The sequence below is a fragment of the Eublepharis macularius genome, chromosome 17, assembly GCF_028583425.1.
Source record: "Eublepharis macularius isolate TG4126 chromosome 17, MPM_Emac_v1.0, whole genome shotgun sequence".
Taxonomy (NCBI): domain Eukaryota; kingdom Metazoa; phylum Chordata; class Lepidosauria; order Squamata; family Eublepharidae; genus Eublepharis; species Eublepharis macularius.
In genome coordinates, this window is record NC_072806.1 from 15924982 (window position 1) to 15940753 (window position 15772).

The 15772-nt window shown below is 44.6% G+C and overlaps 1 protein-coding gene across 1 annotated transcript in view; it reads right to left on the reverse strand.

Moving 5' to 3' along the window:
- The window catches only part of NPHP4 (nephrocystin 4), a 105777-nt gene that overhangs the window by 58200 nt on the left and 31805 nt on the right, over nucleotides 1–15772 (reverse strand). The window contains exons 8-10 of the mRNA XM_055002010.1: nucleotides 12985–13112; nucleotides 10195–10376; nucleotides 9920–10046 (exon numbers count right to left, since the gene is read on the reverse strand). Coding sequence (XP_054857985.1) covers nucleotides 9920–10046; nucleotides 10195–10376; nucleotides 12985–13112 — 437 coding nt within the window. The remainder of the gene's footprint in view (nucleotides 1–9919; nucleotides 10047–10194; nucleotides 10377–12984; nucleotides 13113–15772) is intronic.

Sequence of the window (15772 nt, forward strand, 5' to 3'; positions counted from 1 at the left end):
ATTGCTGCCCCTTAGATTTGCGCTCCTGATGCTAGCACAGATTAGAATGGTACCTAGACATCTTACTGAGATCAATGCGGAGGAGGCTCCACTAATTTAAAAACATTTCATCTGTCTGACGGTAAATTTAAAAGAGCAACTTATAGGCAATAAGTGAGAGCATCCAGTACAGACATAGCAAGCCCCAGATGAGATAGTTTACTCCCTTAGTGCAGTAACGTGGCAGCTTAACCAGTGCATTCCGGGATTGCCATTATGACCCCAGCGGTCACTCTTAGAGCAGAACCACAAGTGACAAAAGGCACAGATTGGACACTTGTTAGCTTCCCTCAAATTCTGATGGGAAATGTAGGCGTCCTGGTCTCGCAGCTTCGCTCTCTGACTGCTGTCCAATGGACTTTTCAACTGTCACTTGTCCAACATTCCACCAAGCTGCCTACATTTCCCATCAAAACTTGAGGGAAGCAGACAAGTGTCCAACCTGTGCCTTTTGTCATTTGTAGTTCTGCTCTAAGTTAGATCATCAGCCCAGGAAGTCTCATGACCTGAAGGTGGCTTTCCAAAGAACTCTCTGAAGAGGAGGATGAGTGACCAGGCTTCCAACTGGACAAGAGACTGGGGGGAGGAGTATAGCTGCGACCTTTTGGTTTCTGAATTAGCCTGCACGCCACCCTCTAGAGAGGTCGCTCTCTGAGATGTCCCTAGAGGTGACAGCAGAGGGCACACTCCGAGGCTGTTCAATGGCACCATGGGGCAAAGGTTCAGGATAGAAGGTCACCATCCTCTGCTGCCCTGGGAGTCATGGAGCATTGCAGGCGGATATAGATGCCGTTTTTTGTAGAGCCAATTATCAGCCCTATGGAGTTGCTAATTAGCTTTTAAAAAGACATTCAATATTTTCTTTCCTGGGAGGGCAGGAAACTCACCTGTTGATAGACATCCTGACTAGCATTGCCAAGCCATCAGATGTTTCCATACAGACTGACATCAGCAGTTATGCATGTATAGACTTCAGGGTTCTAATCACCTTGGATCTTCCCTTGACAAAAGACCTCAAAAGCCAAAGCTGCCACCCTGAGATCTTTCTACAGATCTCCTCAATTCCTCTTCTCTTGCATGCTTTTCAGAACGGCACATATGCAAGCCATCAGTACCATCCAATACAGAATTAGGCCCTCTAATACCACTGAAGTCAACGGGCTTAGAAGGGTGTAACTCCACTTAGGATAGCACCTCATGGGACTGTGGACTTTAAAAAAAAAAATCTTCCTCCATACATTTACAGAAATTCAGTTGTTGCACAAATTAATTTCCTTTGCTGCAATAGAGCTGTAATTTACTGAAACCGAACACAGCAAAAAAAGACTCATGTGCCCAATGTGACTCAACGATGCAAGAAAGCAAGACTTTGTGTGTGTGCATTAAATCAGATTTCTTTCTCTGCTATGACCTCAATAATTCCTTTAATTAAAAAAAAAATTGGTAACTCAAATTCTGGAGCTCACCAGGCTGTTGCTGCTGTGGGCCAACATTCCCTGTATACACCGAGCCAGCGGGAAGATTTAATACCCCAGACAGGAAAAAAAGAAATGATTTAATAAGTTCATTTGCAGAGTGCTACATGCAGAGCCTTAGCAAAGCACCATGGCATTTGGAGGGGAGATCCTTGCCTTTTATCTGACTGAACAAAATAATTTTTACGCATGGCATGTCAAAAAAGGGCCATTGTTTTCACCTTTGGAAAGGCAGTTTAGGTAAAAACCCCAATCCTATGGTACTCAAGATTAGAAACGTGCCATTGCCTTGGCAAGAGGTTACTGAGTCATGTCCAGCATAGCTTGCCCCAGCCAGGCAAAGTACAAACCACGAGTGAGGGCTTGCGCCATTGGATCCTCCCATGTCCTTCATAGTGAGCAGCCAAAGCCTGCAAATGCCTTTAGATGGAGCTCTCACCTCTCCCTGGCCACCTCCACAGACAGCCCATCTCGGTAACTAGCAAGAGGCTCACCAAATAGTAGAAAAGCTTGAAATCAGAAGAATGGCCCAACTTGGCAGTGTGGGCTTGGAATTTCCAGATGAGAAAGAGAGTGATCATGGATCTGCAAATTCTGCAATAACCCTTAACATTACACAGAAAAAGCCCTTTTCTCTCTGCTCTTCCTAGGGGGTTAAGTTTGTTCCCAAGGTGAAGATCACGCTTTCCCCCAACATATTCTCATGCTCCTCAGCTTTCTGATGTGCCCTCTCTTGCCTGCTCCATGAAATCCATTCAGGAGGAAGCATATGGAGCTGTTTTATACTACTGAGACCATTTGTCCATCTAGCACAATACTGGCTGCTTCAACAGGGAGCAATTCTGAAAGACCTTAGGCCACCTGAGATCCTAAAGGCCTTCTTTAGACCTGCTACTTGGGATCCTGCAAATGCCAGCAATGGAACCTGAGATATTGTGCATGCAGAGTATTGAAGAAGGAACTGATTCAGTTGTGCTGGCAAATATTTCGGACTGCATCATAACATTGCCTCATTCTCTTCTCACCTACCTAAAGGACCAAGAAAACAAGAGCAAGTCAGCAATGGGAATCTGTTGGATAAGAAGGCGGCAGAATTCTCAATTCAAGAAAAGATTGGACATTTTGGTATCCTCTAGTCGTCGGACACCTTGTCTCAGGGCAGAGAGCAGCGATAATTAAGTCTCCTCTAGATCCACGGTTCTGTCATAAAGATGTAATCTTTCTCTTGGGTGAGAACAAACGACATTGCTCTCCTCTTTCCCCGGAGACCAATGGCAAGTTCATTCATTATATTTTTGACATTGCATTTGTCAGAACAAGGTTGCTCATTCCAACTGTACAGCTGCACAATCAAGCAGAGAGCAGAGGCAGGTATGACATCTCCGACCATTTTCAAATCCTCAGGGAAATCAAGCGTTGGGCTGATGCATTGCCTGACAAGTTCCATTGTCTCCGTGGCGGTCGCAGGAACTGCCGTGCTGAACGGGAGGTAGCTCATGCCTGCAGCTGGCAAAGGAGGTGAATGAAAGTCCAAGCAGGCAAGAAAGAGGCTGGCGAGGTCAAAGTGGCGCATACAAGTGGCACACAAGTACGAAGATTAAGTGCTCAATTAGCAACTGACAGATCTGCCCACCCTTGCTGAGAATCGAGGTGACATTAGGGAAAGCTCGGAGCCAAATGCAAGCTGCCGTCCAAGTGTTAAAAAGGGCAGCAGGAAGAAGCAGCAGCAGTGTCCAGATGGCCAACAGGATGCCGCTGCACATGAACATCCCAGGGCTCCTGGCTCTTTGATAAGATTTGTTCCTGAAAGTGTCTAGGATGCAATTAACTGAACATCTTCTTTCACATTTAATTGAGGACTTCAAAAGGCCACAGTGTCAAACAAAATGAGGACTAGAAACCAAAATTCCCATCGCCTGGGTCTTTACTTACATGGAGGCGTTCCAGATGACTGTAATGTTTGTTTTGTTTCTTGAAAATATGTATATGCTTTCCCTCCTCCCGAGCATTTCAGGACCCAAGGGGGTAGGATGTTGCAGACTGCTATTTCTGGGGGGAGCAGCAAGAAGTCTTTACATAAGACAGTCAATTTGCTGCAGTGTTGCCTCCGTTTCTCAGCACATTATTTTGTCCTTGATGTTATTGGTTTGCCTTTAGGCTACTCGCTATGCTGAAGAAAGATTTAAGCCAAGGAGTTCCTAGTTCAAAGCTTGCACTCTTGGGTTTCATAGCAAATGTTCTCTGTACGCAGGCAAGGGAAAGGCGAACTAATTGACAGAGCAGACCCCCAGCAACTCCAGTGAATGGATCTTGGACAACCAGGACCTAAACCTGCTTGGGAATATTTCCAGGCCTCCTCCCTGAATGTTCAGGTTTTACAACAGGCTCTCCAGGGTCTCAGGAAGAGGTCTTTCACATCGCCAACCACCAGATCCTTTTAACTAGAGATACTGGGGTTTGAGCCAAGGCCTTCTGCATGCCACACAGATGTTTTACCATTAAGCCACAGCTTCTTCCCCAGAAAGTCCTGCTCAGAGCAGCCACTGAGTCTCAACAGCAGGCTTGCAAAGATTCCACGGCAAATTGCCGGGCAAATGTGTCCTTAGAAAGAGAGACAGAAGTCAGGGGTGGGTGGAGGTTGAAGCAAAAATATTGCTTCTTTAAAGGGGTCAGAAAATTAGTCAGTGGCCTTTCGGCTCCTAAACAAGCAGACCAATTTCACTGCAAGTCACAGCTGTTAAGCGCCAGCTAATGACTCAAACATGATCACGATAGCAAATGTGCAAAGCTGGAGCAAAGGAGGATTGCGGGAGGTTATTTCATTCATCAAATCACACGCGAAGAGCCCAATTAGCAGGCCTGGTTCTCATCAAGATAAGTAAAAGGTGTGGTAGGGCTGGACTGTGGTTTTATTTAAGGTGCCTTTGCTCATGCCTGAATGCGGAGCCAATCTGATCTTCTAAAAATCAACAGTTGCTTACTGAGTTACGCTGAAAGAGACCACTGCAGAGTACTTCTTTACTCAATTGAATGGTGGAATTCATTGCCAGTGGAGGTGGTGATGGCCATGAGCACATATGGCTTTAAAAGCAGGTGAGGCAGATTCATGGAAAAGGGGGTCTCATCAACAGCTACCGGTCATGGTGATTGAACGGAACCTCCAGATCCAGAGGTAGCAAACCTCTGAACAACATGGCTAGGAGGCAGCATCAAGGCCTTCACCTCGATGCCCCGCTTGCTTGGATGTCCGGAATCACTGGTTGGCCACTGTGCGGAACGAGACGCTGGACTGGATGGACCTCTGGTCGGACCCAGCAGGCTCCACTTATGTTCTTAGGAGCTGAAGCAGGAAATCATCCTGTTCAAAACTAAGGACCGCATGTCTTTTTGTTTTTCCTCTTCCAAACAGAGAAATAAATTCCTCAAAAATAAGTCTTGGTAGTTAGCGGTGCGTTGCAGTGAGGAATGCACCTATCAAAATAAGCTTTGCATGATCTTCTGAGTGGAATACTGAGAAGTGAGTAAATCTCTACACATGATGAGGGTTGTAAGGGGTTGCGCCCAAGATATCGAAGCCTGAATAATTTAGGAATGATCCTGATTGTGTTAGGGTGTGTGTGTGTGTGTGTGTGTGTGCGCGCGTGTGTGCATGTGCATGTGCGTGTGTGTGTGTGTGTGTGTGTGTGTGAGAGAGAGAGAGAGAGAGAGAGAGAGAGAGAGAGAGATTCTGGATGACAGATTGCGAAGGATCGTGGTTTTTTTAATGTTTCCCCATGAAAAACGTTTTTGTGCCTGTAGCAAATCTAGCAGTTGAGGGAGAAGACTCCAATAAAACTTTCTCTCTTTTGAGCTATTTTGTTCCTTACAAGGATTTTTTATCTAGGGAGTGCTACAGTGAATGAGGGAAACAGCCAGCTGAATTTCTCACCTGCCCCCTACACTGAGAACATCTGCCTACTAATGTTGGAAACCTCAGATATCAATGACAGAGAGAGAGAGAGAGAGAGAGAGAGAGAGAGAGAGAATGCTCCTGGCATTTTGCTTTCTGCCAACTTCAGAGGTATCTCAGTACCACAGTCCTTGCAGTGCATGCTTACAACCCAAGTTTTACCACTTTAACTGAGAGCTGAACTTCTCTATGGAGACAGGAACAAGACCACGCACCTCTGAAGTACTTAGGGTTCAGACCAGCACTGTACGAACTGTCTATCTAGGGCAAGGGCAGGCAGAAGGGAGATTGTGGTCCATTGGTGTGCCTCTAGCCACCAGGTGACTGCCGATCGTTGAAATTCTTGAAAAGGACAATGGCCAAGGCTGGATTTTTGCTCTGTTCCTAAGGAAGAAGGACGCTCAGGATCACTGAACACAAATTAGTTGTGCCTTAGGCACTGTGAGATCCCGAGTATGCACTTTTTACTTTGCAAATATAGGACACAGTGGTGGATCATGGGGAGTCCAGCACAGCAAAAAGTAGAGGACCACAATTTCAAGCCATTAAGGCTCCAGGATGTCTCGCTAGCCCTGCTTCCCAATTTTACGGTGTTCTGTCCAGGGTACTGATTACAGGTGAGCAGAGTCCTGCAGCTCTGCTCCGATTAGAATTTGCTTTATTTTTAATCCAAGGGGCTTTGCTCTGAGTTTCACTGAATTTCAACAGCAGAACCCAAAGATTAAAGAGAGAGTGATCCTCTCCATTTCCCTGGTGTCAGAGGCAAAAAAATTAAGTGTGAACAATTTCACAATCCTAGGGATCAGGGACTTGGGGAAAAGTGCACTCATCTATTGCAAAATACTACCAATAATAACAACATATGTAGCTCTTTGTTGGGAAAAATGTTAAGGATAAACAAGAGATTTTTGACATATAAAGAGTTATGCTTGAAGCGGTTTATTTTTTATATTGTTCCTTTCTGTGTTGAAGAAATCCACAACTGCATTCTTCTGTATCACTGAACAAAAAAAGAGGTCCCTTTCAAAATTAGCCCTCTGTGTGTCAAAATGTTAAAAAAAGAAAATATCCTTTGCAGCACACATGAGGGTAGTTTTCAATGGTTTCTTCCTGCTATCTTTCGATATTTCTATTTTGCAACAAACAGCTGTGCTTTTCTAAGGATCTCTAAATCTCAGGGTTGCGAATACGCAGAAAATGGAACATGAAATGAAAATTTCCCTAGCATATGCAGTAACCCTTCTCAGATTGCTCAGAAGACCTACCATACAATCAAAACAACAGTCCAATGGAAAAGAACAGAGATCCAGTTGCAATATCCAATCTTTTAGGAGTCTGTACTTTTCCCTAGTCCTGATGCCTTGCTGGATCTTAGACTCTAGATGAATTAACCCTTGTTATCTACCCACTGATTTCTGCACTCATTTATTGTTAGAACTCCAGTGTACTCCTCCCAGCCTCTCTTTTAAACTGGAGAGACAAAGGCTCAATGACGTTCTTAGAATCAGTAGGGGAAATGCTCCCTGAAACAGCACTGGGCCTACCCCGAGAACTCAACGGGCTTTCCTAGCCTGGGGAATGGCTAGGAAATGCCTGCTTAGTGGAAACTGGCAATCTGTTATGACAAGAGACCACTTTCAGCGGATTTATGAACTACGAGAGAACCATCTGGCACAGGTCAGAGGAAGCAGCAAATTTCACATCAGCTTACCAGTCTTAAATAATTTTTAAAGGACTTAAAAATCAATGTGAACATATTGTGTAATAGATGGAAGCCTTATGACATGTGCTAAATCTTTGTAACTGTTTTTCTCGTGTGTTACAAAAATATTGTTGCCATACAAGACTGGAATGTCTCTTCTGGCCAGGAGGCCTAAAATTGTGTCTATTATGACACTTGACATTAATTTTCCCACCACAGAGCTCTATCATATTCATCTACAGTAAGGGCTTCTCCCCTCACAACACACACACACACACCGTTTTTTATGGACCCAGTGCAATAAAAACCAACCACCAATTAAATCAATAGAAAGCCACTTTGTTCAACTGTGCGATGAAACTGGGATTTCAGTCATCTCTGGAGTGCTCTGTAGGGTTTTGAGAAGGAGATGCTAGTTCTATACTCCTTTGGAAAGAGGCCCAAATGGAACTTTTAAGAGAAGTCCCTTGTCGCCGCCCATTACACCTCAACAAAGCAAGGAATTTCCTAGAAAATCTGAGGGAGGTGAAGAAGGTTCCAAGAGAATCCCTTGATTAGGCAGGGTCCAAGATTTAACAGTGAAAAAACCAACGGTCAGCTGAGCCCCAAAATGAATTGCCTCCGCCCTAATAATTCTCATTGGCCCGATTCATCCTGATTGGCTGTTGGGACTGCTAAGCAAGCTTCCTGGGAAACCCAGATAAGAACTGCATTGACTGTTGAAGTTCTCCAAGAGGTGGGGCTGCTTTTTCTGGCTCCAGGATGCCTTGATTTGCTCAGCTTTTCTGCCCCTCAAAGGCTACATGACCTGACAGCCGAGTTACCCTGTCTTGGAAAACAGAAATCACTGCGGTCAGGGTGGAGTCAGCACTGCAGTGCCAGGCATTGCTTGGGTTCCTGTGATCTTATCTGGCTTAGGCATTCTGGGTTATGCTAACTTTAGGTCCCATTCCTGGGAGCAATTCTTGCCTCTGGGGCTGAGCGCTGCCAGGGTGGCCTCCGACAGTCAGCCAGTCAGATTCTGTTCTGTGGTGGCATCATTGAAATTGAAACGTTCTGCAAAGACTGCTCCCCAAAAAGTCAAAAAAAGTAACCATGTTACAGCATTGCCAAAAAAGTTTGCAAACTCCAAGTCTTTAGGGTCCTTAAGGATCGATCCCATTAACCGGGGGACATTTCAGCTCTGCTCTTTACACAGGTGTGAACTTTGGGAGGTTCTTTTGGTTCTTTCTGTTTTGTTATCTGAAAGCCTTGGCCCCAGTGGGTCAGAGAAACGCAGATCATTATCTACCTAAACCCAACAGAGAATGCAGCACATTATGAATGCCGGAAAGAAAACAGTCTGTTGTGATCTTTCTTTTTTCAACATAACATCTCTTAACCTTTTATTGTAAGAAAAAATCCCTATCATCAAACAAGCTCATACCTATACATTAAAATAAACTGCAAGCCAGGCAGAAAGAGACCAAAAGGGGGCTATTTGTCTATTGTCACAATAACCCCAAACGGCCTTTTTATTCTGCAGCCTTCTGTTCTACGCTTTTATAGACTTTTAGGATCAATCCAGTTAACCAAAGCAGCTGAGAAGACAAATGGAGTGTCTGGGGCAGGGGGGACCTATCCATATGAATAACAAACGTGCACACCCAAAAGAATTAAAATTCTGTATCAAGGGAATCCAAATTCTGCAATCCGTACAAATCACACCGAATTGCTGTTTTGTATTATTCTGCCTCTGCTAGCCATAGGGAAGAGACAAGTAACGATGGAGTGCTGCATCTCTGGCTTCTGAGATTTCAGATGGCATGCCCATATACTTGAATCATACTTTCAGAAAGATCAGAAACTTGATCTTTATAAAAAATGAAAGTTGACATTCTGAGAGGGCTGAATTCTGTGCCCAAGATCACATTCTTCAGCTTTTCTTTGCATAACTGCGGCACACACACAGCCTTGAAAATATGCGTTATTTATACGCCACTTTTCTCCCTAACGGGGATCCAAAGTAGCTGGCCTCATTCTTCTCTCTGCCTCCATTTTATCCTCACAACAACCCTGTGATGTAGGACTAGGGTGAGAGAGTGTGACTGGCCCATGGTTACCCTAGTAAGCTTCCATGGCAGAGTGAGGATTCAAACCTGGGTATACTGGATCCTTGTCCAACACTCTAACCACAACACCATGCTGGCTCTCTATATGCCATGTACACTGGTGCGTAAGGATGTGGATGCTCTGGATGATCTTGTGGTGTGTTGGGTGGGGAACTCAATACTGCCTACTGAACCTGTGCAGCAGTGCTCATCCGAGCATGACAACCTCTGCAAATCTTCAGATTTCCTGCCACCAACTTGCTTTTCACTGATGACAGGTGCCAGGAGGCAGAAATAGCCAGACAGAAAGACTTCTACTATATTGTTTTTCCAGAGAACACATGTACTGCTAGTGTACTGCACACAACCAGCTACATCCATAATGGTGGAAAGTACATTCACAACTACTGATCATTCCAAGATGGCAGCTCACATAGTACAGGTGGCTGGCCTCATTGCAACGAAAATGACAGTAATGCCCATATGTCCACGTCTCATCAGACTAATTCTAAAAAGAAAGGAATAGGTCAAGAGATGAGGAGATACCAGAGATCCAGTCTGGGAAGACACTGTAACTCTGGACAACAAAAATGTAGCCCTTATCTAGATTACCGGGAGAAGGAGACCAGAGGCCAAAGGGAAGGCCTTGAGTTGCCATTCCTACCTTCCCATCCACTCCTCTTGACACCGAGAAGACGTACTCCAGCTGGAAGATGACTCCAAATGCCGGGTGACGGACCATCTCTGTCAAATGGATGCGACTTCGCAGGACGAGAGCTTGTCCTTCAGCACTGTGTTTTGGAGTGCCCCCAAAAGAAGTGAGTTTAATTATTTGCAATTCTGGGCACTGCCTGTCCATTCCATAAATGCCAAGAGGCAGTTCACAGTTACACAGTCAACACAAGCCAGTCTAGGAATCTGAAGAAAATAGTATCTCACCTAGGTTTGACGCTGGCCCCTGGTTTCCGGTGCAAGCTCCCAAAACGTCCCCGAACCATCTCGGCCTCTGGTACCACCACTACCACCTGCGGGGGCTGCACGAAGCAAAAGCCATTGTGCACCCCAATATGCAGCCGTCGCTCCTGCACAGTCAGCATGTTCCCATGCAGCATCATGCTATTCTGCAGAAATCAACAGAAGGCCAAAGCCATGTTTCAAAGGTGTCGAATTCCCGCATCCTCACCCGAGCATTTGAACTTCCAAACGGCAATCGAGTGACACTGAGCCATATCCAGCAGCTCCCTTTTGTTAAATCAGAATCTTTCCTCCGGCAGGAGGGGTCTTGCTACAGCAAAAGGAGGCTTCCTCTTTCACGTAACAAAGTGAACAAAGTTATTGAACCCAACTCAAAAATAACCATGATAAGGGTCTAAATTGAACAATTCTGACAACTACTCTGTTTCCCATCAATTGCTGTATTTTGTATATATGATAAAATGTTCTATGTAAGCCAATATAGGTAGAAACTTAATAACTGAATCTGTTTCTGAAATAAATAGGCTTTGTCTATAAATTCCCTATGGGTGCAGAACAAAGTCTATTGAGGACGGAGCAGAGCCACATGGAGAGGCAAAAGATAGCCAGCTATGGAAAGAAGCACCTGGGTGACCCCAGGGGAGCCAGTAGGGCAGCTAGGCAGAGCAGGATTCAGGACTGGTCAGGCCAGTCTACAAGACCACAGATAGCAAGCAACTTGCTCTGACAAGGGCCAAAGTTGAGCTGATTGTTTATATGCTGGGGCAGATCCCTATGTCAGGATTAGATCCCATGTCTCCTTGGTAAGGAATAACTCACAAAGGGGTGGGCTGTCTGGACGGACAGCCAGGAGTCTGTGTGGCTTCTTTTGTGGCTTCCCAGCAGGCCCCAGGAAATGGGCAGTCAGTGGGGTAGTTCCTCAGAGGGCTCCAGCACCTTGTTCCGATGACTGGGGACTTGGACCCAGGTCCTGGATCTATTAATAAAGGCTTTGACCATTTTTCTTCAGCCCAAAAGGCTTATTTTTCAACCTTCGAGGTTTTATATTTCAATGACCAGACTTTCTCATTATTGCTACAAGAAAACCTAATCCTAAACTTTCGACAGTTTCTTGTCATTTTTTAAAAAAACTATAACAAAAGCACTGTGGTATATAAATAAACATGGGGTGACCCACGTTGTCATCACAATAAAAATCTAACTTCTGTCCCTCACCTAAATAAACCTTGTCCGTCTACTGAGAATCACCAAGTTCCAATACCAGTTGCCACAATGAAATTTCTAGGCACCAGGAAGCCTGGGATTTGCAGGTCTGCTCTTCTCCAGACTAGGCTGTGGGTTCCCGAGGGCTAAGTGGGACCCCTGATACCAAGCCTTCCAGGTTGATAGTTGGGTCTGTGTTGGGGAAAGATCTGTTGTCCCCTTCCTCTCAGAGTCATTTGAATCAAGACACCCCCTAGCCATTGCACAACACCGCCAGCATGCAACAAAGGGCAGCGGTGGGTCTCTGGTGGGGGTCTCCTATTTGCAAATCCAACTTTCCCCCACCGCCACAGTCAACCTTATGGGCTTCCACTGGAAACACGCCAAGATTATGGGTGCCGGAGCTGATCACTTACAGCTGCATTTTGAACCTGCATCGCCGATGTGTGGTGGGGACCAAGGGGGGAGGATGAGGAGTAATTTTAGGCAATATGTCATAAACTAATAAAAATGAAAGCTGCCCTAGAGTGATTGCTGGATATTAAAGTGTTTCATCTTCCCCCTTTGAAAATCCACCGCAAATCTGACAAATCAACAAGCCTTGTCCTTGGGGTCATTATCGCTTCCTCAATTACAGGAGCTTGAAGATGAACATTAAAGCTTAGAAGTTACTCAGCGTGTCCATTAATCAAAACCAGCCCAGGCACAATGCAGCTCATTAGCGTTTGTTTATTCCCCCCCCCCCAAAAATAAGCCTCCCCAGAAAAACCCAACAATGACAAAGCTGAGAATATCTGTCTCTTAATCAGAAGGAAAACGAAGGCAATAAAATGACTCCCGTGAAAAGAAAAGGTCCCTAAAGCAATCCATATGGATGCATCTGTATTATGCAAACAAACACATTGTTATTGTCCAAGATAACGCCAGTTCTATTCCTCTTAGAAATGGAACAATCAGCTGGGTTTTCCTCCAGGCAGAGAAAACTACTTATGTGCAACAAAAGCACAGAATGCAGTTTTGTGTGCAGAATTCAGTTCCCCGAGAAAATATCTAGAAAATTCAAATGTCCGAAGGACGGTTGGCAAACGTTTTCAGTGGTGGAGGGGGACATGATTTACAGTTCCCGGGCTGAACAGCAAAATCAGAATATACTATGCAGGGCAGTTTTTTAAAAAAAAACTGCAGACTAAATTGTGCAAAAGATAAATAATGCAAATGTTCCAATTACTTAATTCATACAGGTCACTGAATTCAGCTTTTCTGAGCTCAGACTGTCAAAGCGTGGAACAATAAACAGCCCTTACAATCAGCATGGGAGGGAAGGAGGCATTATAGCCTCATCTCGTCAGATCTTGGAAGCTAAGGAGGGTCAGAACTTGGATGAGAGACCACCAAGGAAGATTCTGCAGAGGAAGGCACTGGCAAACCACCTCTGCTTCTCCTTTGCCTTGGCAGCCCCTTGCTGGGGTTGCCATAAGTCAATTGTGACTTGATGGCACATGCACACACACATAAGCAGTATACCTGGACAGCTGGAGGTGTGGGGAGTACCTGATCACTCATGAGTAAATCCAACATTTCCTCCTCAAATTTCTCCAACGAAGGGTACAAGTGGATGGATAGCTTCTCCAAGTACCACGTGACTGTCTTCATGAGTCGTGGTTTCTGGAAGAAGTCTTCTGCAAATGGAATCAGAGGTTATAGCCCCTTTCTGGCCTTTGTCACCAAGAAAAGGATCCATTCAAAGCCATGCGAAACCATGAGAAACCCCTTCCTTGTGGTCCTTCAGTCCAATCTCCTCTTCAGTGCAGAAAAACATAATACTAGGGCAGTCCCAGGCTCTCCCTGAAAACCTCTGCCTGCCAATAATTGGTTCCTTTTTCATACTGCTCTTACCATTTGGAAGTTTCTGCCAATGTTCAACCAACATCTGCCCTCCCATAACTTAAGTTAATTAGATCTAGTCTTGCCCTCTGGAGTAGCAGGGAACAAGGTTTTAACAGATTATTATGTTGTACTGTATTCATTGTTGTTACTTGCCTCAGGTCCTGACTGTGTCAGTAGAAAGGCAGGGTAAATAAATACCCTAAATAAATAAAATTGAGTCTCAGTGAGAAATGACATTCATACATACATACATACATACATACATACATACATACATACATACATACATACATACATACATACATACATACATACATACATCAAATTCCATGTGACCAAATTGTGCTATAGCTTATCTGAAGAAGAGTGAACGTATACTCAAAACACATCAGTCACCAACTTGGGGTACTTTAAAATATTCATTTTTTTTCCTAACACCTTTTTCAAGTTCATCTCTTCTTTTTGTGGTGTGCAGATTGGTGCTGCCTTCCCTCATTTTATGTCTCAGCCAATAATCCTCCCACAACTTTATTAACATAGTTCTGTTTTCTCTCTTTCTCTCTCTCTTCTCCCTTTCTCTCCCCCATATGTGTGTGTGTGTAAAAATAATTAAATTTGAATATTGTGAAGTACTTTAAATAAACTGTCTTAATGGGATCTATCTCACACCAATAGCAAGTAAGTAAAATGCATTTTTAGGATGTTTAAAAATCTGTTGCATGAAGCACAAGTAAAAACTTTCTTCTGGAACTTGTCTCAGGCCCCCGCAAAATAAAATGTTGTACCAAAAAAACCCACTTTCATTTTTTAACAAAATTAATTTTTAGAAAGTTAAAACGGCTGCTGTTGTCTGAGTTGTACTCCAAAAAATGCCTCAGGCATCAAATCCTACCATTCCATCATTCAAAGAAAACACATCAGGAAGGAGAAGGAACAGCTGTTCCCCCCTTTTGGCTGTTCCCCTCTTTATACATCCCCAGCAGGTTGAGAGAAAGTTGCACTTTAACAAATTCCTAAGCACAGCAGGGAAACAGGCAAAAGAACCAACGCCTGCTTTTCAGGGCCCCTAACACCGCTGTCTAGGTTAACTCCAAGGGAACCAGCCAAATTAAAGGTAAAAAACAAAAAAAGACGTTATAATGAGCCGTACAGGCCTCTGTTGGATCCCAAATTTAAAAAAGAAAAAAAATCCATCATTGGGACCAACCAAAATGACACACATTGTGCAAGCTGTGGAGTTCACCAGAACTCTTTAACAACAACAACAACAACAACAATAATAACAACATTCAATTTATATACTGCCCTTCAGGACAACTTAACACCCATTCAGAACAGTTTACAAAGTATGTTATTATTATCCTCAGGACAATCCCCCTGTGAGCTGGGTGGGGCTGAGGGAGCTCCAAAAGAGCTGTGACTGACCCAAGGTCACCCAGCTGGCTTCAGGCAGAAGAGTGGGGAATCAAACCCGGTTCTCCAGATTACAGTCCTGCTGCTCTTAACCACTACACCAAACTGGCTCTCAGTTAACAGACCAGATGCTACACAATTAAAATTGACATTAGACCCCAGTACTTGCGCCCTGGAAAGAAGAACTAAGACAATGGAGGGCAGAGATGACATGCTGGCTTGCTCAGCAGGGAGTAGTAGTGAGACTCAAGACACGTACCTGGACTGCTTTGAGACCAGTTTCTAAGAATTCATGAACAACGGGTCCACCAATGGTTATTAGCCATGACAGCTAAATGGGCCATCTCTGTTTAGTGTCAGTAGAAGTTTGAAGATCAAGTGCTGGAGACCAAGAGTGGTTCATATATCGTTTAACACCCCCCCCCCCCCCCAAGATTGTCATGGTCTATAGCAGAAGCCGATGAGAACAGTGTAACTGGGAAAGAAGAAAAAGACAGAATAAGCCAGCCTGATCCTCCTCCTGTCTGTGCTGTGCCAGTTATTTTGCAGAGCATCAGAGAGTCACCTTTTACTCATGGGACCCATTCATCTCTATTATGCTAACGGAGGTGTGTCTATGCCACTCCGCATGGCCAAGAGTGACTTTGCTCTAAGTGGCAAGGTTGCCAAGTTCATCGGCTGGAAAGTTCCCGGCCAAACAGCAGCCAAGTGGATGATTGATGAGCCCGTCGGCAGGGATGTCTGATGAAGCCGGTCACAGGAGAAGAGCTCTTTAAGGTACAGCAGGACTGAGCAATCAGGAAGAGAATGTGAGATACCGAACAATCTCCATCAAGGAGAAAATACATACTTGAAAATACATACAGGTTTTTGCCAAAAAGTTTTGGCGCTCACAAAACTTTTGGGATTTCTTAACTAATGCGCAATCTCTTGTACACTCTCCTTTTGTCTCCACTGGACCTCTAGATTGCAGAGTCCAGCAGACCAACAGACAGCTCATTCATCCAACATTTACCCAGTCCCTTCAGGGAGGACGGCA